The 27,488-nt window shown below is 44.3% G+C and overlaps 1 protein-coding gene across 1 annotated transcript in view; it reads left to right on the top strand.

The window, feature by feature from the left end:
• LOC137562497 (mucin-2-like) overlaps positions 1–24,593 on the top strand; it is a 142,407-nt gene extending 117,814 nt beyond the window's left edge. Inside the window, exons 9-12 of the mRNA XM_068273895.1 lie at positions 3,963–4,037; positions 6,401–6,527; positions 9,090–14,674; positions 18,291–24,593. Of these exons, the coding sequence (XP_068129996.1) occupies positions 3,963–4,037; positions 6,401–6,527; positions 9,090–14,635 (5,748 nt within the window). The 3' untranslated portion in view covers positions 14,636–14,674; positions 18,291–24,593. The remainder of the gene's footprint in view (positions 1–3,962; positions 4,038–6,400; positions 6,528–9,089; positions 14,675–18,290) is intronic.
• Positions 24,594–27,488: the final 2,895 nt, after the last annotated feature.

Genomic DNA, 27,488 nt, shown 5'->3' with positions numbered 1-27,488 from the left:
TCAGACAGAGATCTTACCACCCTCCATGTAGTATGAGAGCCATACCTACACAGTCTATTCTATGGAGCTGCACTCCCCATCAGACAGAAATCTTACCCCCTTCCATGTAGTATGAGAGCCATACCTACACAGTCTATTCTATGGAGCTGCACTCCCCATCAGACAGAAATCTTACCCCCTTCCATGTAGTATGAGAACCACACCTACACAGTCTATTCTATGGAGCTGCACTCCCCATCAGACAGAAATCTTACCCCCCTCCATGTAGTATGAGAGCCATACCTACACAGTCTATTCTATGGAGCTGCACTCCCCATCAGACAGAAATCTTACCCCCTTCCATGTAGTATGAGAGCCACACCTACACAGTCTATTCTATGGAGCTGCACTCCCCATCAGACAGAGATCTTACCCCCTTCCATGTAGTATGAGAGCCATACCTACACAGTCTATTCTATGGAGCTGAATTCCCCATCAGACAGAGATCTTACCACCCTCCATGTAGTATGAGAGCCATACCTACACAGTCTATTCTATGGAGCTGCACTCCCCATCAGACAGAGATCTTACCACCCTCCATGTAGTATGAGAGCCATACCTACACAGTCTATTCTATGGAGCTGCACTCCCCATCAGACAGAAATCTTACCCCCTTCCATGTAGTATGAGAGCCATACCTACACAGTCTATTCTATGGAGCTGAACTCCCCATCAGATAGAGATCTTACCCACTTCCATGTAGTATGAGAGCCACACCTACACAGTCTATTCTATGGAGCTGAACTCCCCATCAGACAGAAATCTTACCCCCTTCCATGTAGTATGAGAGCCACACCTACACAGTCTATTCTATGGAGCTGCACTCCCCATCAGACAGAAATCTTACCCCCTTCCATGTAGTATGAGAGCCACACCTACACAGTCTATTCTATGGAGCTGCACTCCCCATCAGACAGAAATCTTACCACCCTCCATGTAGTATGAGAGCCATACCTACACAGTCTATTCTATGGAGCTGCACTCCCCATCAGACAGAAATCTTACCCCCTTCCATGTAGTATGAGAGCCACACCTACACAGTCTATTCTATGGAGCTGCACTCCCCATCAGACAGAGATCTTACCCCCTTCCATGTAGTATGAGAGCCATACCTACACAGTCTATTCTATGGAGCTGAATTCCCCATCAGACAGAGATATTACCACCCTCCATGTAGTATGAGAGCCATACCTACACAGTCTATTCTATGGAGCTGCACTCCCCATCAGACAGAGATCTTACCACCCTCCATGTAGTATGAGAGCCATACCTACACAGTCTATTCTATGGAGCTGCACTCCCCATCAGACAGAAATCTTACCCCCTTCCATGTAGTATGAGAGCCATACCTACACAGTCTATTCTATGGAGCTGCACTCCCCATCAGACAGAAATCTTACCCCCTTCCATGTAGTATGAGAACCACACCTACACAGTCTATTCTATGGAGCTGCACTCCCCATCAGACAGAAATCTTACCCCCCTCCATGTAGTATGAGAGCCACACCTACACAGTCTATTCTATTGAGCTGCACTCCCCATCAGACAGAAATCTTACCCCCTTCCATGTAGTATGAGAGCCACACCTACACAGTCTATTCTATGGAGCTGCACTCCCCATCAGACAGAAATCTTACCCCCTTCCATGTAGTATGAGAGCCACACCTACACAGTCTATTCTATGGAGCTGCACTCCCCATCAGACAGAGATCTTACCACCCTCCATGTAGTATGAGAGCCACACCTACACAGTCTATTCTATGGAGCTGCACTCCCCATCAGACAGAAATCTTACCCCCTTCCATGTAGTATGAGAGCCATACCTACACAGTCTATTCTATGGAGCTGCACTCCCCATCAGACAGAAATCTTACCCCCTTCCATGTAGTATGAGAGCCATACCTACACAGTCTTTTCTATGGAGCTGAATTCCCCATCAGAAAATAATCTTTGCAAGATGCTGCACCTTTTATCCCCTGGACCCGACTCTTCCTATTCCACTCCTCCCTTTCCTCCTATGTCCCTTTCTCCTAGCCAACCTCTAACATTAACCCTACCCTGTCTGGCCAGCTCTCTAGCTTTATCATAGTGGGCCTTCCTCAGCTTCCAACGCTTGTCCTTCCTGGCCACTGCTATCAGCAGCACAAGATGCCACAGATGGTGATGTCTTCAGCCATTGGCAGGAAATGACCGATATCTGGGGGCACACTGACTGTACTCGCAGCTCAGGCCCTTTGTTAAAGAGGACCTGTAGTAAAAATATGATAATGAATACATTTTTTTACACAATATTCATTTATAGATTACTAGCTTATGATCCTACATTGGCCGGGTATGTATTTGGCTGGTGTTGGCTCCGCCCACTTTTTCTAACCCTAACACACAATTACTCAATCACCTAGTTTGTGAGCTTTGCAGTCTTTGGCATCAGTAATCTGCATTGAAATGAAACAAATCTGATTGACTGTTTGTGGCCCCACCCCCTTTTCTGATTTTGAACCCCAATCACCCAATGACCAACTGTACGAGGTTTGAGGCTTGTGCCATTAACAGTGCAAGAATGGCAGCAATGTAAATATTCCCCTTGAAAATCAGTAGGTGAATTTTGATTGGCTTTTGTAGGCTCCTCCCACTTTTCTGAATATTAATCCCAGTCACCCAGTGACCAACTATGCAAAGTTTGAGAACCCTACCATTAACAGTGTAAGAATGGCTGCAGTTTTTCCCTTTGAAATTTGTATTTGTCTCCACCCACTTTTTGGTTATGGGAATACAAAGTATCCTATACTTTATTCCAGGTAATGTACTATGTGTGTGCCAAATTTCATTCAAATCCGTTCAGCCGTTGTTGTGTGATCGAGTAACAAACATCCAAACATCAAAACTTTCTCATCCTACTAATATTATAAACGGGAAAGTTCGGATGTTTGGATGTTTGTTACTCGATCACGCAAAAATGGCTGAACGGATTTGAATGAAATTTGGCGCACACATAGTACATTACCTGGAATAACATATAGGATACTTTTTATCCCCAGAACCAAAAAGGGGGAGGAGACAAATACAAATTTCACTGGGAAAATGTAAACTGCAGCCATTCTTACACTGTTAATGGTAGGGTTCTCACACTTTGCACAGTTGGTCACTGGGTGTCTGGGATTAATGTTTAGAAAGGTGGATGGAGCGTACAAAAGCCAATCAAAATCCACCTATTGATTTTTAAGGAGAATATTTAAATGCTGCCATTCTTGCACTGTTAATCACCTGTACCTGGTACAGTTGGCCATTGGGTGATTGGGGTTCAAATTCAGAAAAGGGGTGGAGCCACAGCCAATCAGATTAATTTTATTTCAAAGCAAATTATTGATGCCAAAGACTGCAAAGCTCACATACTTGGTCATTAAGTAATTGTGTGTTAGGGTTAGGAAAAGGGGGTGGGGCCAACACCAGCCAAATACATAGCCGGGCCACGCCGGGTGTCCAGCTAGTTTATAATATTAGTAAGATTTAGTCAGTGTTTGGCCAGTGTAAAATCTTTACTCTCTCTGAATTACATTCTTATATTTATCACTGGTGGTGACATCTTTAGTTCTGCCAGGTGATCTGTACGGAATTTTCATTACTAAGAGTTCTATGCATAGAGGGAGCTATTGCTTGCTTGGCAGTTGGAAAAAAACATTATTTCCCACAATGCAATGAAGTTCACAGACAGCAAACTGTCAGGACCTTGGTCCTGACATCACACTATGGGAGGGGTTTCACCACAACATCAGCCATACATACCCCTCTGATAATCTATTTGAGATAAGGAATAGATTTCTCATGTAAAAGGGGGTATCAGCTACTGATTGGGATGAAGTTTAATGCTTGGTTTAAGTTTCTTCGCTTTCGCTTACTTGGCTCTCTGGTTTGACCCTTTTTAGGCCCAGCAACAGAAGGAGTTTGAAGAAGAGATGAGAGGAAGATTCAGGCGCAGTCAGTCCATTGAGATGGCCGCGGTGAGTGTGTTTGTCAATGGATCGTCCAGTCAGTGATGTCAGTCTTGGTCACATGCATGGCTTGGCTAATGAGAAGTCTTGGGGCATATCCTATTCAAGGTGATAAGTAGCTTGCAGATGTAAGCTACTTATCACCATGTCATTGCACAAGGATTACCAGCAAATCGTATTCCTTGGTGCGATGGCCGATTAGGGAGCATGGTCCCATGTCCCGGGAGAGAAAGGTTATGAGGAGAGTGACACGGGGTCACATTATTCCAAAAGTCAACACTCTTTTAATTCAGTTTTTACCCAAGTAAAGCCAACATTTCCAGACCACCAGGATGGCAAATCAATTCATAGGAAGGGTCCTTAGATGCTCCCCTTCCTGTAGAACATTGCGAGTACTCGTGCCAGCCATGTGCATGGGTCAGGCAGCTCAGTTACTTGGATTCTCGTGAATTTATGGCCTTGATAAAGAAGCCCTGTTGGTTCTCTAACAATTCCTGAGCAGGATCCACCACCAGCTGCTGTGCACACATTGTCGGCTGAAACTGTCCTTAAAGTGAACCTCCGGACTAAAAATCTACTCAGCAGAACTGAAAAGGCTTGGTGTTTCTTTAACAGTTTCACAGCATCAGAACTTTGTTTTTCTTATCAAAGCATCATTTTTAGCTGCATTTTTAGCTAAGCTCCACCCATCAAAGAAAACTGCCCGGGCGGTTTTTCCCTGATGCTGTGCAAAGCATGATGGGATTTCCTATGTTGTTGATCAGGTTGCCTAGGAACTGGGAGGGGTGCTCAGCACACAGGACAGTTGGAACTGTGTCTCATGCTCCCTGTCACCTTCATTCAACCAAAAAGATGGCTGCCCTCATGAAATCAAACATTTGCCTGTTCTTTTAAAACAGGGTGGATAAGAGATTATGATACCTATCTATTTTAATTATCATAACTAATGTAACTTAATGACAGTATGTTTGTTTAGGCTGGAGTTCCTCTTTAACCAGTTCGGCCTATCTGGACGAGCTTCCTCGTCCAGATAGGCACTGCTGCTGCCGCCGACTGGTGCGCGCGATCGGGTGCGCTCCCGCTGCCCGCCGCTAGCCCCCCGATCAGTGAATGGGAATATAATTCCCATTCACCGATCTACCTTTCCCGCAGAAATACCGACGCTTTCTCTCCAGAGAGTGCGGTATTTCTGCCCCCAGGAAACATCTCCCCAGCATTTTAGTTCCTGGATGCGAGATCGTTCGCATCCAGGACTTTTTTCACTGTGGCCATCTTGTGGCCAAATAGTAAACTGCACCAACATACAATTTTAATTTTAAAAAAATATTATTTTACATTTAAAATTAGCAGTTTCCTTCCCACACCAAAAATTACCCACATACACTTTTTTTTATTAAAAAAATAAATTAAAAATCACAATTAAAAAAAAACAAAAACAACATAAATAGTTACCCAAGGGTCTGAACTTTTTAAATATGCATGTCAAGAGAATATGTTATTATATTATTTAAAATTATAAGCTTATAAATAGTGATGGACGCAAATTGAAAAAATGCACCTTTATTTCTAAATGAAATATCGGCACCATAAATTGTGATAGGGACATCGTTTAAACGGTGTAATAACCGGGACAGAAGGGCAAATAAAATACATGAGTTTTAACTACGGTAGCGTATATTAATTTCAAACTATAATGGCCAAAAACTGAGAAATAATGAATTTTTTTCATTTCTTTCTTAATCTTCCTGTTAAAATAGATTTAGAAAAAAATAATTCTTAGCAAAATGTACTACCCAAAGAAAGCCTAATTAGTGGCAGAAAAAACAAGATATAGATCAATTCATTGTGATAAGTAGCAATAAAGTTATAGGCGAATGAATGGGAGGTGAATGTTGCTCGGATGCATGAGATTTTCGGACTGCGGTGCTGAACCGGTTAATGTCCGTTTCTGCCAACAGTTAGCGCATGTGTCTACGTACCATTATGGTGCCACTATAACACATCCATGGTGGATGAGGACTTGATGTTGACTTAACAGGCCCTCTTTGCTACTAAATGCATAGATATTATGATGACACCATGACACACTCATATTGGATGAGGTCTTAGTGTTGGCATAACAGGTCGTCCTTGCTATTTAATGCATGGATTTTATGGTGCTGCTATTAACACATCCATGACAGATGAGGTCATGGTGGTGGAGGAGTATGTCCCCATAGACAGAGGTGCGAGGGGGACACATAGTGGGGAGCTGGTGCACCATGCGGTGACCAGTGTCTTCACCACAGTGAGTTGTTTCTGCATTATGTCTCTAGTACTGTTCTTGTGACACAGCCGATATACCGATACCTTTCTTTGGGTTTTATCCACAGGAGGCAGCAGCTCTGGTGTCAGGCCGGTCCCTCCACCCACGAGACTTCTTCCGCCAACAGGAACGCTCCCAGTCTTGTTCAAACTCTCCACCGTCCACTCCCAGCTCTCCACTGAGATCCCCGTCCAGTGAGTAAACCATGCATGCGCTAAACTATTCAGATATTGCAGTACTCCGGTGCCTTCAGCAAAGGAGGCCACAAGTCAGTGGTCATTGTCTGATGCAGCTGGGGTTAGTCTGTGCCATAGGTCAATCTATGCTGTAGGACAGTGGTTAGTCTGTGCTGCAGGTCACCGGGCAGTCTCTACTGCAGTTCAGTAGTTAGTATGTTGTTTATGTAAGTGGGCAGTCTTTGCTATTGGTCAGTCTCTGTGTTGTAGGACAGTAGTGATTCTATGCTGCAGGTCAGTGGTCTATACTTCAGAAGAGTGGTAAGTCTGTAGTGTGGGACATCATTTAGTCTATGATATCGGGCAGTGGTGGATTTATGTTGAGACAATGGTCAGTCTATGCTACAGGTCAGTTGTGAGTCTATGGTGTGTGGGACAGTGGAGAATCTAGGCTGTAGGACAGTGGAGAGTCTATGGTGTGTGGGACAGTGGAGAATCTAGGCTGTAGGACAGTGGAGAGTCTATGGTGTAGGATAGTGGTGAATCTAGGCTGTAGGACAGTGGAGAGTCTATGGTGTAGGATAGTGGTGAATCTAGGCTGTAGGACAGTGGTGAGTCTATGGTGTAGGATAGTGGTGAATCTAGGCTGTAGGACAGTGGAGAGTCTATGGTGTGGGGCAGTGGTGAATCTAGGCTGTAGGACAGTGGAGAGTCTATGGTGTGGGGCAGTGGTGAATCTAGGCTGTAGGACAGTGGTGAGTCTATGGTGTGGGACAGTGGAGAATCTAGGCTGTAGGACAGTGGTGAGTCTATGGTGTGGGACAGTGGTGAATCTAGGCTGTAGGACAGTGGTGAGTCTATGGTGTAGGACAGTGGTGAATCTAGGCTGTAGGACAGTGGTGAGTTTATGGGGTGGGACAGTAGTGAATCTAGGCTGTAGGACAGTGGTGAATCTAGGCTGTAGGAAAGTGGTAAATCTAGGTTGTAGGACAGTGGTGAGTCTATGGTGTGGGACAGTGGTGAGTCTATGGTGTGGGGCAGTGGTGAATCTAGGCTGTAGGACAGTGGAGAGTCTATGGTGTGGGACAGTGGTAAATCTAGGCTGTAGGACAGTGGTGAATCTATGCTGTAGGAGAGTGGTGAGTCTATGGTGTGGGACAGTGATGAATCTAGGCTGTAGGACAGTGGTGAGTTTATGGCGTGGGACAGTGGAGAATCTAGGCTGTAGGACAGTGGTGAGTCTATGGTGTGGGACAGTGGTGAATCTAGGCTGTAGGACAGTGGTGAGTCTATGGTGTGGGACAGTGGTGAATCTACGCTGTAGGACAGTGGTGAATCTAGGCTGTAGGGCAGTGGTGAATCTAGGCTGTAGGGCAGTGGTGAATCTAGGCTGTAGGACAGTGGTGAGTCTATGGTGGGGGGCAGTGGTGAATCTAGGCTGTAGGACAGTGGTGAATCTAGGCTGTAGGACAGTGGTGAATCTAGGCTGTAGGACAGTGGTGAATCTAGGCTGTATGACAGTGGTGAATCTATGCTGTAGGACAGTGGTGAGTCTATGGTGTGGGACAGTGGTGAATCTAGGCTGTAGGACAGTGGTGAATCTAGGCTGTAGGACAGTGGTGAGTCTATGGTGTGGGACAGTGGTGAATCTAGGCTGTAGGACAGTGGCGAATCTAGGCTGTAGGACAGTGGTCAGTCTATGGGGTGGGACAGTGGTCAGTCTAACTGTGGTGAATCTATGCTACAGGTCAGTGGTGAGTCTGTGGTGTGGGATGGTTGTGAGTCTATGCTACAGGTCACTGGTTGGTTTAACCTACAGGTTGGTGATCTAAGTTGTAAGTCAGTGTTCCGTATATGCTACACAAAAGTGTTTGGTTTGCACTGTAAATAATATATTTGAATAATAACTGTTAAGTATTGCTGGACAACCACAAACCATCTTAAAGTGTACCTGAGATGGTGAATGAAAGAAAAAATATACATACCTGGTGCTTCCTACAGCCCCCTCTGGCCTGATCACTCTCTCGTCGTCCTCAACCACTGCCTGGTTCGTACACGACTGACCCCAGTAAGTCATCCATTCTGCGCAGGTGCAATCTGGTCGCATGCTCCCTTGATGCGTTTCCATCCCCGGGAGCATTCTGTGCATGCACAGTAGTACAGCGTACTATATGGGAGTGCGGTGGGAGTGTGCGGGGCCTGATTGCACATGCGCAGTTGGCCCCGTACCATAGGGCTTTCTGGGGGCCAATTGCAGAAGAACGAGGAGGCGACTGAGGACTATGAGGGAGCGAGGCCGGAGGGGTCTGTAGGAAGCCTCTGGTATGTATATTTTTTCTTTCAATCACCATCTCAGGTTCTCTTTCATACATTAGCTCCTCAATTGCCATTTTCCAGCCAGTGCATTTCCAGAGCCATAGGTTGTTGTGGAACAACACATAACAGTGCTTATATTAGACAAATGATATCTGAAGCTCGTTATAATGCAGTTAGAGAAGGGTTGGATTGATTATAATTCTTGCCTGACTTCAGAAACAAGTTATTGGTTGACTCGATGTTTTCTTTTTCTTTTCATTAAAGGTTTTTCCAGCAGAACAACGTTTCGATACCAGCGTAGCTTAACAGAGTCCATCCTGACTCCACCGGCCCGAAGTCCTTCCTATTTTCCAGGATTCCAGAAAAGGGACTCCTTCAGTGGCCCTTCCTCCAGCACTCCACCAGCATGTTCTCCAGCATTTATCTTCTCTAAGGCACCCCTGCCAAGCACATCGCCGAAGGTGGACTCTCTCCCAGCCTTTATCCCTCCCCCAATATCTGCCAAGCGCACATCTCCGTCACAAGTGAAAGAGACTCTATCGCCTCATTCTCCTCAGCGCAGCATATCCCCAAAAGCTAACGACTTGCCTTTCAAGGCTGAATATGTAACCGTTTCTGCAGATGAGTCTCCTCAACAAAATATCTCATCCAGTGAGAGGAAAGACCTGAATACCAAAGCTCAGAGACCCCCAGCCCTGACCATCCCACCTCCAGTCAACTTGGACACTCCTGATTCTTCTGCGGTGTTGGGAGACGTCTTCAGAGCCGAGTTTGTTTCTGTTGAAAGTCAGCCCTCCTCTTATGACCGCAGTAAATATGTTGTGGAAGGGTACAGTCCAAAGTCACAAAGGAGCTTCTCTTCAGCTGAAGAACCTGCGGCAATAAAGGCCACGGTCTCCGTCTCCACCCCTGTGACTGAGGTAGCGTTTGCCAGCGTGACACCCGTTACTTCAGATCTCAAATCTCCATTTACTGGGTCATCAACAAGGGCACCCTTTGCACCTCCTGAAGAGGTCTTCATATCGACTTCAGTTTCAAATACTGCAGTCACTGCTCCAGTAACTGACCAAGTCATACTTCCAACATCACCAGGTTCAGTTATTGCTGAAAGAGTCACAGTAGCCGAATCATACTTTTCCCCAGTTAACAATGATTCCTTTGCTCCATCCCCTAGGACTATTGATTTCAGACCAATCACTCCTGAGAGTCATCTACCTTCTCTTTCACCTGCTCTTCCAACAACTACAGAAATCAAAACACCACCAGTTACTCCTGAGAGTCGTCTACCTTCTCTTTCACCTGCTCTTCCAACAACTACAGAAATCAAAACCCCAACAGTTTCATCTTCACTAAAATCTATTTTACAGTACGTAGCTCCACCACCATATACACCTTTCATTGCAAGAACTGAGTCTTTCACCGCTAAGGCACCGCCTTTTGGAAAAACTCTGCAGGCATCTCGACTCTCCTCTAGTTCTTCTGCGAATGTGCTTGATACACCTCCCATAGCATCTCCAAACCATGAGTCTGTACCTGCAATTTCCAACAGCCTACATGAACCCAAAGTTCAGAAATCTGTGCAGTCTGAGCCCACCTCCCTTGTCCTTGACCAGTCATCCCAGTCTCAAACTGAAGCCACCAACCTCTTATGTAAAACAATACCAGTGGGAACTGTGCCTGAAACACTGGCGTTGACCAGCCAGCCTGAATCTCCACCGGAATCCATTGGTCATAAAACAGAAGTTTCACCAGCAGAGAATTTAGCTACTTATCTAGTAAACAGCTTATTTACATTTCAAACAGAACCTGAAAACCTGTCCTCTCCAAAAGTGGTCTCTTCCTTTGGCAACTCACCAGAATCTACAGCTAAACCCATTTATTCTCAGGTGGTGCCTGAAATACCAGCGTCCACTGGACAGCCTGAATCTCAGCCAGGATCCATTGGTTATAAAACAGTGGTTTCACCAGCAGACAATTTACCAGTGGATTTAGTAAACGGCTCAGCCACTTCCCAATCTGAACCTGAAAATCTGTCCTTGCAAAAACTGATCACTTCCTCCGGCGACTTACCAGAGTTTAAAGAATTTAAAGCTGAATTTGTTTATTCCCAGATTGTTCCTGAGATGCCAACATCCACTAGGCAGCCTGAATCTCAACCGGAATCCACTGGTTATAAAACCGAGTTTTCACCTGCAGAGAATCTTCCTGTAGATCTAGAACACATCTCATCCACTTCTCAATGTGAACCTGAAAATCTATCCTTGCATAAACTGATTTCTACCTCCACTGACTTAAAGGAATCCAAAGCTGAACCCGTTTATCCACAGACTGTGCCTGAGATACCAACGCCTACTATGCAGCCTGTACATGCACCAGAATCCATTAGTTATAAACCAGAGGTTCCACCAGCAGAGAATCTACCCGTGGATCTAGTATACAGCTCATCCACTTCTCAAACAGAACCTGAAAATCTTTCCTTGCAAAAACTAGCCTTGTCTTTCAGCGACTTGCCAGAATCTAAAGCTGAACCTGTTTATTCCCAGACTAAAGTTCCACGGATTGAGACTTTACCTAAAACAAAATCTATTGATGCAACATGTAATATTCCTGCATCAGAGTTTATAATATTTGACAACTCAAGCGAATCTCACGTCGATGTCCCACCACCCGACTCTGAAGCCTGGTCTCTTTCAAGCAACATTTTACCCATTCCTCAACCAGAACTTCAAGAAAACCAAAGTGATCTTCAAATCCCACATATTTCAGCCCCTATTCCCAGTAGCAGCCCCCCACAACTTCAAGGTGAGCCCAATGAACTAAACATTGAGGTTTCATCAATTGAGTCCATGTCAGCCTCACTGTCCAGCACATTACCTGAAGCTAAAGTGGAATTAAGTGATCCCCAAACCAGCCTTCCACTGTTCCCCACTTTACCTATGACTGGTTGCTCTCCTACCATCAACCTGATTAACTCTCAGGAAGGTGAAGAACAAGCTAAGATTCCACTTCTTCAAATGTCTCCAGAATTGGCTTCCCTTTACACAAATATCGCTCTTGAATCTCAGCTTCAAGAGAGTGATAACCTAGTTAAGGCTTCACCAGTTGGAATTGTTGCCACTAGCAGTTCTCCAGATTATCAAATTACTGTCCCACCTGCCAAATCAGTGACCCTTCCGGCAGACAGCTACATTGATTCTGCAGTTAAACACACTGAAATAGTTGATGATGTTGCACCACCGGAGATTTTACCTGTCTCTGAGGGGCCCCTAGCTGAAATTGTACCAGCGGCTGTGATGCTTGACTGCTACTCTGATTCTCCAGAAAAACCCATGGATGATGTTAGTGAGGCCACGCAGTTTGAGACTTTGCCTGTACCTGACATTTTGCAAGAAGAATCTGTAGCTATTTCTGTGGCCCTTCCTACACATAACTACCTTGACTCAACCCTTATATCTACTGGAGGTGTTGATGAGGTTCCACAATTTGAGTCTTTACCTGTGTCTGAAGTTTCACCAGCTGAACCCATACCTGTGTCTGTTTCAGTTGAGAGTTACCCTGATTCTTATAGACCCACTGCTGGTGCAAGTGAGCTTCCACAGTTTGAGGATTTACCTATGTCTGAAGTTCCACTAGCTGATATATTGCTTGAACCTGTCCCGCTACCCACTGACAGCTCATTACAGAAAATGACCGATGATCAGATCTGGGCTCCCCCACCCGAGGCTTCACCTGCTTTTGTTACTCTTCTTTCTGACAGTACACTGGAGTTTCACTCTGGACCCAGTAATATTCAAAGTGATGGTCCACCAGCTGAAGATGTACCTTCATCTGACTGCCTCCCAGTTGAAAGCTCATGGAAATTTGAAGGTGAACATAGTGATCATCAAGCTGAAATTCTTCAAACAGAGACCTTGCCTGTGATTGTTACCTTTCCTAATGACAGCTCCCCAAATTATCAGGCTGATCAGAGTACCAAATCAGATGACTTTCTACCAATAGGTCCCTTTTCCATATCTACTATCACACCTCCGGTCACTTCAACTGAACTGCAAGGAGAAACTTGTTACACTGAGTTTATCCCAAGCAAATCGTTAGCTCTGGATGCTTCAGTTCCTCCTGAGGGGTTTGTAGAATCTCAGCCCAAACTCACTGAAGATCAAACCGAGCCTCCAGCATTTGAGTTTTTACCTGTTTCTACTTCTGTTACCACCAATGCATCACCCACACCTACTGGTGAAGTAAACCATAACCAAAGGGAAGTTCCTTTACCTGAAACTTTACCTGTACCAGTGTTCCTTGTAGATGAAAATGATACACGATCTACAACTTTCCCATCTGAGATTCTGCCTTCAGCTTCTGCTGCGCCTGGTTTACACCAGGCCAGTGATGCACAAACTGATGGTTCACAACATCACTCTATGCTATCACCTTTTTTCAATGAAAACGTACCAGCATGCCAGATTGAACCTCAGTATTCTCAGGCAGAGCTTCCTCCAGTGCAGTCTTCACAGGAAACAGCTTCATTACTTACTGACAGCTCACCTAAAGGTGAAGCATACCAAAATGAGGTTTCAAGGGCTGAGTCTTTAACTTTTCCAGAGTTCAGTCCCATCATCAGCTCTTCGGAGGCCATTGATCACCAAAGTGAGATTTTGCCAGAAACCTATATAGCTGTTTGTGTTCCCACAAGCAGCCCTCCTGAATCTCCAAGTGACAGCAAGGACATCCAAGCAGAGTTTATGCAATTGGAGGGTTTAGACAAGTTTGAATCATCTATAGATCAAATTGAACCCGCTAATGATTCCTCTGGAATACCACCGACTGAGCTCATCTTTGAAGCTGCTCCACCTTTGACCATCAATCCACTTGAACACCAAGATAAAATCAGAGACTGTGATACCTGCTTTATACAAGGTGAGGTTTTACTTCCATCTTCTGCTTGTCTACCTCCTGCCCATTCATCTGAGTCTCAGTTAGGAACCAGCCCTGAGAAATCAAAGGTTCTAATGTCTGAGACGTTACCTGTACTCATGACCATTCCAAATGTCCTGGTACCCAAATCTCATGTAGAAGACTGTCATGATCAGCCACCAGCTCCTTCAGCCAGCCCATTAGAAGGCTCAGTGCAACCGACCGAGATACCACCTACTGATGCTGTGTCTGTGTCACTTTCCACTGATGGCCCATCCACGTCTCTGATCCAGATTACTGATACCTTAAACACCTACCAATCCATGGAATCTCCGCTAGTTTCTGTTTCCTTTCCCACCAGTTACTTCCTTGAATCTGCAGCAGATGCCAATGGAAACTTACTAGAGCCCGAAGCTTTGTTTGTAGTTTCTTCTGCTCCCCCTGAAAGTTCATCTGAATTTTTGCCACCACCACCTGACAACTTTTATGTGGATGAAACGGGACTGTTAGAGACGCCCGTGTCGTGTGATATCCTGCCAACCCCCACAGTAAACCTGTGTGAGGACCCTCACCCTGGAAGTCCCCCAGTCACTGGAAGCTTAATTGACCTTCCTCATACAGACTGTTCTTCTGAATTGCAGACAGTGGCCACCACTGAACACAGGACAGAAAAAGTAATTGTACATGACATTCTGCCTATCAATAATGTATCTGTGGAGGAGAAATCAACTCCTGAAGGTTCACCTCTCTGCCAACTAGACCTGGTGAATTTCAGTGACAGTTCAGCCTACAGTGACCATAAACGCTCAACATCGATACCGACGCAAGATCCTCTGCAGACCACACAGAATGACGTTCACAACAATAATAATGTCAGCTCTTCTCAAGTTCTTCTGTAACCTCTGTAGAGGACCTTGGACTTCTTATCTATCATAGAGGTGAGTGTTTACTTAGAATCTGTTTTTGCTGTGCGTTGTCGAACTGTTTGGAAGGTTCCAATGCTATAGTTCCTAGAGAACACATAAAGACGTGATTTGCTTAAAGACACTCTGAAGCCTCGCTAAAATCATGTTTTTATTTTAAAAACCTCTTAAAGAGTAACTGTCAGGCTGCAAAAGCTAATTTAAACCTCTATTCTCCTGTGTTAAACAGTTTAGAAGGAAGCCAAAAAGGCAATACTGAAGTTAAAAATCTCTCTTACTTTGATTTTTGCTAAACAGCAAGGCTGGTTATTACCAAACTCCTAAAGAGGCCGGCAGGACCTATAACAGATAGTGCAAAGCATTCTGAGGCTGCTTCTTCTCCCCACTGCACTACCTTGGTCCTCCCCTTCATTTCCCTATCCCGCCCTAAGGCTGCTTTCACAGTGAGAAGTTACAGGCTCATGTTACAGCAGTTTGTAACTTGCAGCCCAGCTAAAATCAATGTGCTGTTCACAGGGCACATGTTCCGTTAGAGTATACTGCATGAGTCCGCTATTGTTCCTAGCCACATGGTTAATTAATATTCACTGCACAGTAGTGGCTGGAAAGTGTACTGGTTAAGGGCTCTGCCTTTGACATGGGAGACCAGGGTTCAAATCCTGGCTAGGTCAAGTACCTATTCAGTAAGGAGTTCAAGGCAAGACTCCCTAACACTGCAGGAAGGCCTCTTGAGCGCGTCCCAGTGGCTGCAGCTCTTGAGCGCTTTGAGTCCGACAGAAGAAAAGCGCTATACAAATGTTCGGATTATTATTATCGGATTATTATAGTGTTGTCCGGATCATGAACCATTAGGATCTTTGATGTTGATCTTTTTTGTTAGTCGAATCATCAGGAAGCAGGGTAAGGGAGGATATGACATCACAATTGGCTTCATAGGAGACAGACAAACATGGAACCTGCCATGAGCTGTCAGGAGCATCTATCTCTGCATATACTATATACAAATTCTGTGAAATCCAAACGTGGACAGTGAAATGCATATGTAATGTAAGTACAGCCAATCTTTAGCTACTGATATGTGTTTTTTTTACTCTGAGACCTTATACCTAACAGCTCCTCTTTAAGCATGTTTGCCCCACCTAAAACGCTTCATCCCCACGGCTGAAAACTAAATGTATCACCCCTAACACCCCGGGCAAAATCCACGACTTTCTTAGTCGTGGATTTTGCTGCCCTAACGAGGCAGAGCTTTCAGCTGCAGCTCTGCCTCGATGCGCGTCAGTCCGTGCGTATCTCCGCCTCTCCCCCACCCCTCTCAGTGAAGGAAGACTGAGAGGGGCAGGGAGAAGTGGAGATCTGCCGCAGATGGACGCGCATCGAGGCAGAGCTGCAGACAAAAGTTCTGCCTCTTCACGGAAGGAGCCCCGCAATGTGCCCCAGGGAGTTTGGGGTGATTAATTTAGTTTTCAGCCGCGGTGATGCCGCGTTTTAGGTTGGGCAAGCGTTCTTAAGAGGTTTTTAACCTCCCTGGCGGTAAGCCCATGCTGAGCACGGGCTATGCCGCCGGAAGGCACCGCTCAGGCCCCCCTGGGTCGATTTGCAAAATTTTTTTTATGCTACCCGCAGCTAGCACTTTGCTAGCTGCGTGTGCATGACAATCGCCGCCGCTACCCGCTGATCCGTCGCGCCGCAGCCGCCCCCCCAGACCCCGTGCGCTGCCTGGCCAATCAGTGCCAGGCAGCGCTGTCCCCTTTGACGTCACGACGTCGGTGACATCATCCCGCCCATCACCATGGCGACGGGGGAAGCCCTCCAGGAGATCCCGTTCTTTGAACGGGATCTCCTGATCTCCGATCGCCGGAGGCTATCATGTAGCGAGACCTTGTCTCGCTACATGAAAAAAATAAATACATTTTAAAAAACGGCTTTGCTGCCCCTGGCGGATTTTGATAATCCGCCAGAAGGGTTAAAATAAAAACATGATTTTAGGGAGGCTTCAGAGTCTCTCTAAGATAGGGAAACAGCCTGTTTTTTTATTGGTATATGTTAAAGGTAGGAATGCTCATTCGGATTCAGCGGAATCAGTATTTTCCGTTTGGAAATCAGAATTTCACTGATATCCGATTTACCGCAACTCAGAAATTTAACCTAATCACAGAACTCGGAAGCATTGAACCAATCCGTGAATGCAGAATGTTTCTGCATAAATCAGATTACTACCTCCTTGCAGAAAATGGGCCTGCATTTCCTGTAAGGAGGCAGATCTATGCACCGGAACCCAGCTCATATGGGGTTCCAGGGAATCAGATATAGAAAAGGTAGAGGCCTTTTTCTGCAAGGTGGCAGGGCTACATGTTGGAACCCTGATATGGGGCTCAAGTGAATCTTATTATACAGACGACATGCTGGGGCATTCACATTGACAATGACAGGCCAATATGGCTGATAGGGTAGAGTGTCAGCTTCCTGGCCAGAGGCTTTTTCTTACCAAAAGCAGATGCCATCTTAATTTAGCTTTAAAATGCCTAAGCTTTGGCAGTGATGAGATGCCTTTTATTTTACAAACTTTCAATCAGCACGATTGTTATATGCAAATTAGAGAAGTTGAGGTTGGTGGAATTATTAACTGAGGAGTCCGAGTTGGATGATTTTTGTACCGACTCCACAACCCTGTTCAGCGCAGTGAGTGAAACTGCAAATCATTTGGTCCTCCAAAAATCTACCTGTGGTTGTGGTTCTCCATAACATCAATGGGGGCTCTGTAAGACCTCCATGCTTTGCTTTAGAAGTGGTCTGCCATCTTGGCAGGTTTGGCCTTTACCATTAGGTACGTATATTCCCAGCGAATGAATTCTGGGCACTGGGAGAAGCCGAGAGATGGTGCTCCCTGCTCAAGGTAATGTGGAGGAATAGAACAAAAACATATTCCCTTACCTGACCTGCAGAGTTTCCCCTCCTATAGGAAGACCGCAGAGTTCTGACCTGCAGAGTTACCCCTCCTATAGGAAGACCGCAGAGTCCTGCTATGCAGAGTTACCCCTCCTATAGGAAGACTGCAGAGTCCTGACATGCAGAGTTACCCCTCCTATTGGAAGACTGCAGAGTCCTGACATGCAGAGTTACCCCTCCTATAGGAAGAGTGCAGAGTCCTGACATGCAGAGTTACCCCTCCTATAGGAAGACTGCAGAGTCCTGACCTGCAGAGTTATCCCTCCCATAGGAAGACTGCAGAGTCCTGACTTGCAGAGTTACCCCTCCTATAAGAAGACTGCAGATTCCTAACCTGCAGAGTTACCCCTCCTACAGGAAGACCGCAGAGTCCTGACCTGCAGAGTTACCCCTCCTATAGGAAGACCGCAGAGTCCTGACCTGCAGGATTACACCTCCTATAGGAAGACCACAGAGTCCTGACCTGCAGAGTAGACCCTCTTATAGGAAGAGTGCAGAGTCCTGATCTGCAGAGTTACCACTCCTATAGGAAGACCACAGAGTCCTGTCTGGTAGAGGTTCCCATCTTATGTGAAGAGTGCAGAGTCCTGACCTGCAGACTTTTCTTTGGTTACACCATGACTTGGATAAATGAGAGCCTTTAATGACATATTATACTAAGACCATTATCTTCTTTCTGCAGGTGTCATGTTCTGATAGGGTGGTTGTCTTCACCGTGTCAAGACTGACCTAAATTGCTTACCTCAAGTGTTACATCTAAGATACTTCATTTCTTGTATGCCTCATAAAGTCATCTACATCGGAGGACCTGAGGGAACATGAAGGAACTGTTTTAGATAGTCTAGAAGACTTTCTGCACATTCCGTTGATGCCTGTCACTATCAACAAGAAAGCATGAATTAGTCGAATTACCAACTTAGGAGATCACTACTTCAGTCAGAGGATTTCTTGAGTCCTTCAGAACCATTGATAAGAGGTTGTCCTTTCCCTCGTGGATACAATAATGGATGATTTTGTTCTTCACTTATGTAAATGAAACATTGTTTTTTGTCGGCATTAAGACCTTTCAACCTGTGGATGTCTAGATGCACTCATCTATCAATAAGAAGATATCTTTGTTCATAATATTCTTCAATAAGATCTGAAATTCTGTATTTTCCTTAATTATTGGCACTCTTGAAATTATAAAGGGTCATTTATAAAGTGCAAGGCAACTGGCTGGGTTTAGCTGATGTACATACATGTGTAATATAGTAATTGTTGAATATTTAATTTGAGAAATGAAAAGAGCTAGCAAGATTGAAAGTAGCCCTTTATTGACCTCAAAGAAACAGTATTTATCTCCCTGCAGATAAGGGCCCTAGAGTTACATTGTTCTGAAATGGTGTATACTTCATAAGGGAGTCCTGGAGTTTCGTGGTTCAGATATGGTAAACACTTCATAGAAGAGTCTTAGTGTTACATGGTTCAGAAATGGTGTACACTTCATATGAGAGACCTAGAATTAAGTGGTTCAGAAATGGGGTACACTTTATAGGAGAATTCTGGAGTTATGTTGTTCAGAAATGGTCAGAGCCTTCATACGACAGTCCTAGAGTTACGTGGTTCAGAAATGGTGTACACTTCATAGGATGGTCGGAGTCTTCATAGGAGAGTCCCAGACTTACATTGCTCTGAAATTGTATGAACTTCATAGGAGAGTTCTAGAGTCTCGTGGCTCAGAAACGATAAACACTTCATAGGAGAGTCCTGAAGTTACGTGGTTCAGAAATGGTGAACACTTTATTGGAGAGTTCTGGAGTTATGTTGTTCAGAACCAGTCGGAGTCTTCATAGGAGAGTCCCAGACTTACATTGCTCTGAAATTGTATGAATTTCATAGGAGAGTTCTAGAGTTTCGTGGCTCAGAAATGGTAAACACTTCATAGGAGAGTCCTGAAGTTACGTGGTTCAGAAATGGTGTACACTTTATTGGAGAGTTCTGGAGTTATGTTGTTCAGAAATGGTTGTAATCTTTATAGGACAGGCCCCCAGTTACATGGTTCTGAAATGGTAAACACTTCATAGGAGAGATCTAGAGTAACATTGTTTAGATATGGTGTACACTTCATAGGAGAGTCTTAGAGTTATGTGATTCAGAAATTGTCGGACTCTTTATAGGAGAGTGCTAGAGTTACATGGTTCAGAAATGGTAAATACTTCATCGGACAGTTGAGGAGTTATGTGGTTCAGAAATGGTGTACACTTCATAGGAGGGTCCTAGAGTTATGTGGTTCTTAAATGGCCCGGCTCTTCATAGGAGAGTCCCAGACTTACAGGGCTCTGAAATGGTATGAACTTCATTGGAGAGTTATAGAGTTACGTGGTTCTTAAATGGTCGGACTCTTCATAGGAGAGTCCCAGATTTACATGGCTCTGAAATGGTATGTACCTCATAAGAGAGTCCTGGAGTTACATGGCTCAAAAATGGTAAACTCTTCATAGGACAGTCCTAGAGTTATGTGATTCAGAAATGGTGTACACTTCATAGGTGAGTCCTAGAGTTACATGGATCAGAAATGGTAAACACTTCATAGGAGAGTCTTGAAGTTACGTAGGTCACTTCATAGGACAGTCCTAGAATTACGGGGTTCAGAAAGGGTAAACACTTCATAGGAGAGTCTTGGCGTTACGTGGGTCAGAAATGGTTAACACTTCATAGGACAGTCCTAGAATTACAGGGTTCAGAAATGGTAAACACTTTATAGGAGAGTCCTAGAGTTACGTTGTTCAGAAATGGTTAGACTCTTCATAGGAGAGTCCTAGACTTACATGGCTCAAAATGGTATGAACTTCATAGGAGAGTCCCAGAGTTATGTGGTTCAGAAATGGTAAACACTTCATAGGAGAGTCCTAGAGTTATGTGTTTTGATGGTTGAAAGGAACATTAACAGGAAAGAGGACAAATTCTCAATTTTCTAGAAGAGATTTCACACCAAATCTAAATGGCCCTCTCAGTACCTGTATTAAGCCACCCACTTGGAAAATGTTTTCGAGAATACTCAAGAAGCCCAGATTCAAATTCTAGACTGTCCATGACTTGGATGAACAAGAACTTTCATATACCAAAACGAGGGCTGTTTCTTGGAGTTCACAGAATGAAATAGACAAGTGTAGGTGCAACCATGGTGAGGGCAGAGAAAGTTATGACATGTGTGATTCAGAGAGAAAGGTGTGGAGGAAGTATCGGTAAGCAGCCAGAGAGCGTATGAAGCTGGGGAGACTGTTACAGAAGAAGGTGATGAAAGTTGTGTTTTGAGATGGTGTTTGGTTAGAAGTTATTGTGCACCTTACTATGTTCTGAACAACAAACTCAAAGAACTTCTATGTTTGAAAACATCTGGAAAATGGTCTGCCACTATGTTGAATTCACTAACCACTGAATTAAATGAATTTGATTATATTGTTACACTTGCACCTACCGTCATTAGAAAAACAAAGTACTGGTAGCTCTTGACTTACAAACACCTGACTTATGAAAGACCAGCTGATATGAACACCCCAAAAATGTAAAATTTGATTCCGTGGGTACAGGGCAAAAACAGTTTTTTCTTTTTCAAAAATACCTTGTAGTTTTTGAGAAAATCTATTTTTAAAAAATTAAAAAAAAAAATAATGTTTTTTAAACTGGTAAAAGGACAGTTTGCTGCAGCACACTAAGGGAACAGGGGGGCAGAGGTAAAACAGTGAGAGGATAGAGGTGGACACTGAAGGCAAGGGGGACAGAGGTGACAGTGGGGGACAGAGGGACACTGGAGGCATTGGGGAACTGAGGTGACACAGCGGGGGGCATAGAGAAGATTCATTGAGCAGGTATGACACAGTGTTTCGAATTATGGACAGATTCGGGCTAAGAACGAACCTACAGTCCATGTCTTATTTATTATCCAAGGATTACCTGCTTCCTCTTTTTTAGATTAAGTCCAAATGCAGAAGCACTGTGTGAAACGTTATGCACAACCTGATCACTTCCATATGAACCAAGTGTGAAAGTAGCAGCCAGGTGCTGCTAATCAAATGCACTTGAATAACTGACATTCAGCTAATGTGACCACCGCGATAGGAGCAGAAGTTGTGGCGGTTTGCTGGTCTGGAACCTTCAGATGTGTGCTACCACAGAGATAACGAGGGGAATTCATCTAATGTAATGATCTAAAGCCTTCCACACACATAGGGGTTGCACTTGAATAAACCACAAAAACATGAGATGTTTGGCCATAATGCACAGCAGAACTTACCAAAAACACCTCATACCAACTGTGAAGCCTCGTGGTGGAGTGCTGATGGTTTGGGCTTGTTTTGCAGCACATGGCCACATTGCAATATTTGTAATGTATTGTAGAGTCAAAACTGAAGGAACCTGTGCAACAGCTAAAGCTTGTGCGAAACTGGGTTATGCAACAGGACTATGATTCCAAGCTGTACATAAACCAATGCCCGTAAGGCTCAGTGATGCAACGCTTTAGAGTCAGCCAAAATTCCTCCACAGCAATGCAGGATATGGTTACCTTAGGTTATTACTGGTAAAGGTGGTTTTGTAAGCTATAGAATCATGGCATATAATTTAATTTCCTCTTTAGTTTGGCTTTATTTTTTGTTAATTACCGTATTTTTCGGACTATAGGACGCACCTAGGTTTAGAGGAGAAAAACAAGGGAAAATATATATATACTAAACCTGGTGCATCCACGGTGAAGGGGCATTGTGTGGGTTATGCCCCCTTTGTACTTCATGCCCCCTTGTACCTCTTGTGTTCCCCTGGGTCCTCCTCTGTCCCCCTGTGTCCTCTATGCCCCTTTTGTTTCCCCCTTGTGTCCTCCTCTATGCCCTTTTGTGTCCTCTATGCCCCTTTGTTTCCCCCTTGTGTCCTCCTCTGCATGGGCAGAGGTCAGGGAGTCCCCAACATTGCAGCGGGTTTTAGGTTTGTATTTGCAGGAATTCACAAGTCAGCAACTCCCTTCAATTGGACTATAAGACGCAGTGACTTTTTCCCCCACTTTGGGGGGAGAGAAAGTGAGTCTTATAGTCCAAAAAATACAGTATTTAATAAAACTATGAAATCTGTGAGATTAGATTTAGAATCTGATAGGGCGTCACTTGAAGTTTGGTACAGTACACCTCGGAATTGAAAGAGAGTCAACTTCCACGGGACACCTTCACAGGTCGTGTAGAGTTTACACTTTGACGGGTCACATAAGGGAACCCTACACAGTTTTAGGCCGGTGATAATGTTTGCCGAATTAGTGTAAGCTGGTAGTATCTGGGGGAGATGGAGAGCAATGATCTTCTTAAGACGTGGAAGGGCTTGTTTTAAAGTGACCTTGAAGCAAGATTTAAGCAGAAAGTTAGATACTCACCTATTTAGAGGGAAGGCTCTAGAATCTCCATAAAACTGGCCTCATTCTGTCTTTTATAGTTTTCGAGATATTCAAGTTTTCATAAAGGTCAAACGTTCACTCAGCCCCCCTACTACATCACAATGGCTAAGTGAACATTTGACCTTCATGAAAGCTTGGATATCTCAAAAACTATTAAACATAAAATGAGGATTTTTGCAGCACAAATGTGCACAAACACAGCACTACCCAACCATACCAGTTTCATGCCTGTAGGCTGTTGTAAGGGGGCTGGGAGATGTCATTGCCTTCTAATCAAGTATTGATATTATCTTCAAAGCAAAAGTAGCACAAATCTTAATTTTTGCAGCACAAATGGGCACTAATGTAGCACTAACTCAAAAAGATGGAATTTTTATTTGTGCTGTATGGGGCCCAGCTTCACGGAGCTGGATCAGGAACCCATAGAGTCTTCCCTGTCCTCTCTGCATCACCTTGTTCCTCCGCTGTCCCCCATTTAAGCTATTAGACTTGCAGGACAAATGACTTTTTGGAAATCTATGTGAAGTCTTCAGACGTCCTCATGTCCCAGAGTGCTACCAAAGACAGCAGCTTTATGCTGTGAACTTGAGTACGGAGCACCCATCTTCTGAAGCACTCAGACACACTAGTGCTTCCGAAGACTGCCAAGGTGGGAGCATTTGAATGGAGGACAGCGAGGAATGAGGAGACAAAGAGAGTACCAGGAAGGCTCTTTAAGATATAGGAATGGATGAATCCGACTTTTTGATTACATTTTGCTTCATGTTTGCTTTAAGCCAGTTTTCTTAAGCTTTATATAATGACCCATGTAGGTGAGGAGTCTACGTTAACATTTCTTGCTCATCTGTGGGGAAAAAAATGATCTCTTCCTTCTTATCACTAGGAGGACATTGCCGGCTTTTGTTCATCATCAGTAGAAGGACTTCATTTCTCACTACCCATGAATAGGATTATGTTTTTGTGAATAACATAGAATAACCAGAGAAGTCATGGAGACCATGTGCTCATCATGTGGTGGCTCAGAAGGAACCTGCACCACAAGACTTGCAGTAAAGTACAATCATGAAATTCAAAATCTGAGAAATGTCATCCTTTCGGAATGCATCAGATGAATAGGCTACCCATGGCATCATTGTGCATCAATCACCCAGCCAACCATAACAGGATATTTTCAGTATTGAATGAGAAGAGTGAGGTCTTCTTCTGACCACCACCATTCACTTGGAAGGACAACGTTATTCTCAGGAATGCAGATCTCGACTCACAAGTGTCTTAAATGAAGTTATTAGGCCAGCAAAGAAAATATTATCACCTGTGTATACAGAGTTTGAGTCACTAATAACTTGGAGTTGTAGGTCTCATTTTTCGGAGCATGCAGCGCCTTTTGGTCACGTCTCGGCCGCTTATCACCATCCCGTGTCCGGTGTGGCTGGCTCACACTGAGGAGCACCTGTTGTGGATATATTGGCTTCCACTTACTGTTGCACATATATAGAGCTATTTAACCTGTCACAATAAATGTATAATATAATAATATAGATAAATAAACACACAAGTGGTATCATTGTTCTCCTGGAGTTTGGCTTTGGTTTGGTGGGGGAGGGACCTTTTTTTCTTGATGTGATGGAATCTTGAAGGGGCAAAATTGGATGGTTCTTCCTAGCTTATAAGGGCCCTATCAGAGATCAAATGTAAAGATCCTCTTTACCTACAACTGGTGGGACCCAGACATGTATGGAGGACAGAAACAGGGATGCGTTGACTTCCTGGGGACTGCATTATGGGGGTGCCCAGTGGCACATCGTCACCCAACACCCATCAACTTTGTCCTTCAGCGGTTGTGCTTCAGTGGTGAAGGTGACTGCCATGGCACGTGGGACCTTCATACAGCAGTTATCTTCAAATCACCTCAAATTCTACTGCTTACAGCTGTAACTGAACTGAGCAAATATTGTATTTTCTTTCTTATGTGTTTCTTGAACTGTGAGATAAGCTACTTTTAGTTGCAACTGATCACTCCTCTGAGAGTTGGTCTGCTGCGCAGGATCTGAGGTGAATGGAGGATCACTGCTGTTCTAAGTGTAATCACAGGAACTCATGTAGTGGTAATAATTACCAATTAGCACCAATGGATAGATATAGGTGCAGCCAGTATAGGTTAGCTAGGTATAAGTGCCGCCAGTATAGGTTAGCTAAGTAAAGGTGCTGCCAGTATAGGTTGGCTAGGTATAGATGCCACCAGTATAGGTTAGCTAGGTATAGGTGCCTTCAGTATAGGTAGCTAGGTATAGTTGCTGCCAGTATAAATTAGCTAAGTAAAGGTGCTGCCAGTATAGGTTAGCTAGGTATAGGTGCCGCCATATAAGTTAGCTAAGTAAAGGTGCTGCCAGTATAGGTTGGCTAGGTATAGGTGACGCCAGTATAAGTTAGCTAAGTAAAGGTGCCGCCAGTATAGGTTGGCTAGGTATAGGTGACTTCAGTATAGGCAGGTACCGGTAGGTATAGGTGCCTTCAGTATAGGTAGCCAGGTATAGTTGTTTTCAGTATAGTTAGGTATAGGTGCCTTCAGAACAGATAGCTAGGTAAAGGTGCCTTCAGTATAGGTAGCTAGGTATAGGTTCCTTCAGTATAGGTAGCCAGGTAAAGGTACCTTCAGTATGGGTAGCTAGGTAAAGGTGCCTTCAGTATAGGTAGCTAGGTATAGGAGCATTCAGTATAGCTAGCTAGATATCGGTGCAGCCAGTATAGGTTAGCTAGGTATAGGTGCCTTCAGTATAGGTAGCTAGGTATAGGAGCATTCAGTATAGGTAGCTAGATATCGGTGCAGCCAGTATAGGTTAGCTAGGTATAGGTGCCTTCAGTATAGGTAGCTAGGAATAGGTGCCTTCAGTATGGGTAGCTAGATATAGGTGCCTTCAGTATAGATAGCTAGGTATAGGTGCCTTCAGTATAGGTAGTTAGATAACGGTGCAGTCAGTATAGGTTAGCTAGGTATAGGTGCTTTGAGTATAGGTAGCTAGGTATAGGTGCCTTCAGTATGGGTAGCTAAGTATAGGTGCCTTCAGTATGGGTAGCTAAGTATAGGTGCCTTCAGTATAGATAGCTAGGTATAGGTGCCTTCAGTATAGGTAGTTAGATAACGGTGCAGTCAGTATAGGTTAGCTAGGTATAGGTGCTTTGAGTATAGGTAGCTAGGTATAGGTGCCTTCAGTATGGGTAGCTAAGTATAGGTTGTCACAGACCGCGAGCCGGTCTGCGGGTGGGGTAAATCGATCAGCGTCAGAAATCCTCTTACACGGTCATTTGTTCATCACGAAGGGTAACCCGCATTCGCAATTTGATGAACTGACTCGCGAAGGGAGCGTTCTGATACCAACCGAATCACTCCACACACACATACAATTCAAAGATCTGCCACCAAGCGAGTTACACAGCCCGCTACTGTAATTTTACTAGGACTTCGAGAACACTTTAGTAACCCCTAGCAGTATGTAAGAATCTGGGCCAGATCGTTATGTCTGGGCCGGGTTCTCGCATACGGGTTATAAATGTATACTTCTATTAAACACAGGGTAGCGAGTTCAGGAGAATAGGTACGATTGTGTATGTTCAGCAACAGGTCATAACCGCTAAACGATTTTTAAACGTTTAATAACACAAATGCATTACATACAGTTATATACACCTATTAACATATAAAACACCGAGCTTAAAAATAAAAGGAATAAAACAGAAAGTTCTTACTTAGTTAGCTGAGCAGTCCATTTGAAGCATGAAGAAAATAGTCCAGTTTAAACGTAGGCATTCAGCTTAAAAGTCCTTTGTACACAACATGCGCCCGGTTCTTCCGTGAGCACATGTCTGGACTTCCCTAGTCGATGTAAATTGAAGAACTGGGTGGAGTTCCTTGCAAACGCTTTTTACTGACCAGAGTTTTGGGGCGGTCACTACCTGGAAAATAGGTGTGTTTGAGGCAGGGTTACCTCCTAGCAGTCCGGTTACCACCCACAGACTTGGAGCAAGGAATGTACCAATTATTAATAATTTGTGTAATTCCGCCCCAGATGGGTGCATCGCAGATCCGAGACCATATTCATAAGCAGCATGCGACTCTGTATTAAATGAGACTATACACGCCTAGTCTAACGAATTTGCTCTACGCATGCCGGATAAAGCGGTTTCTCAATTGATTCCTGATAGCTAGAGAATGATAATTCATGTGAATTATAGAACTGATTTCTGGGTATCAGGAAATGTGTTTGTTGTCTTTCTGTGCCAAACCCATCTTGAATTATTAATAAAGTAAAGGTTCTCATTGTGTGAAGCTATAAGCTTGGAGGGAAATTTGAAGTTCAACCAGTTTGAGCTGGTTTGGTGGAACATGAGCTATGTGACCAAATGCTGCTCCCCCAGGTGGTCTGGCCACTTGTGAATTCTTTCCTGACCTCAACAGGATGTGGGGGA

The sequence above is a fragment of the Hyperolius riggenbachi genome, chromosome 1, assembly GCF_040937935.1.
Source record: "Hyperolius riggenbachi isolate aHypRig1 chromosome 1, aHypRig1.pri, whole genome shotgun sequence".
Taxonomy (NCBI): Eukaryota; Metazoa; Chordata; class Amphibia; order Anura; family Hyperoliidae; genus Hyperolius; species Hyperolius riggenbachi.
The sequence above is the reverse complement of the archived record's forward strand: the minus strand, read 5'-3'. Positions and strand labels throughout refer to the sequence as shown.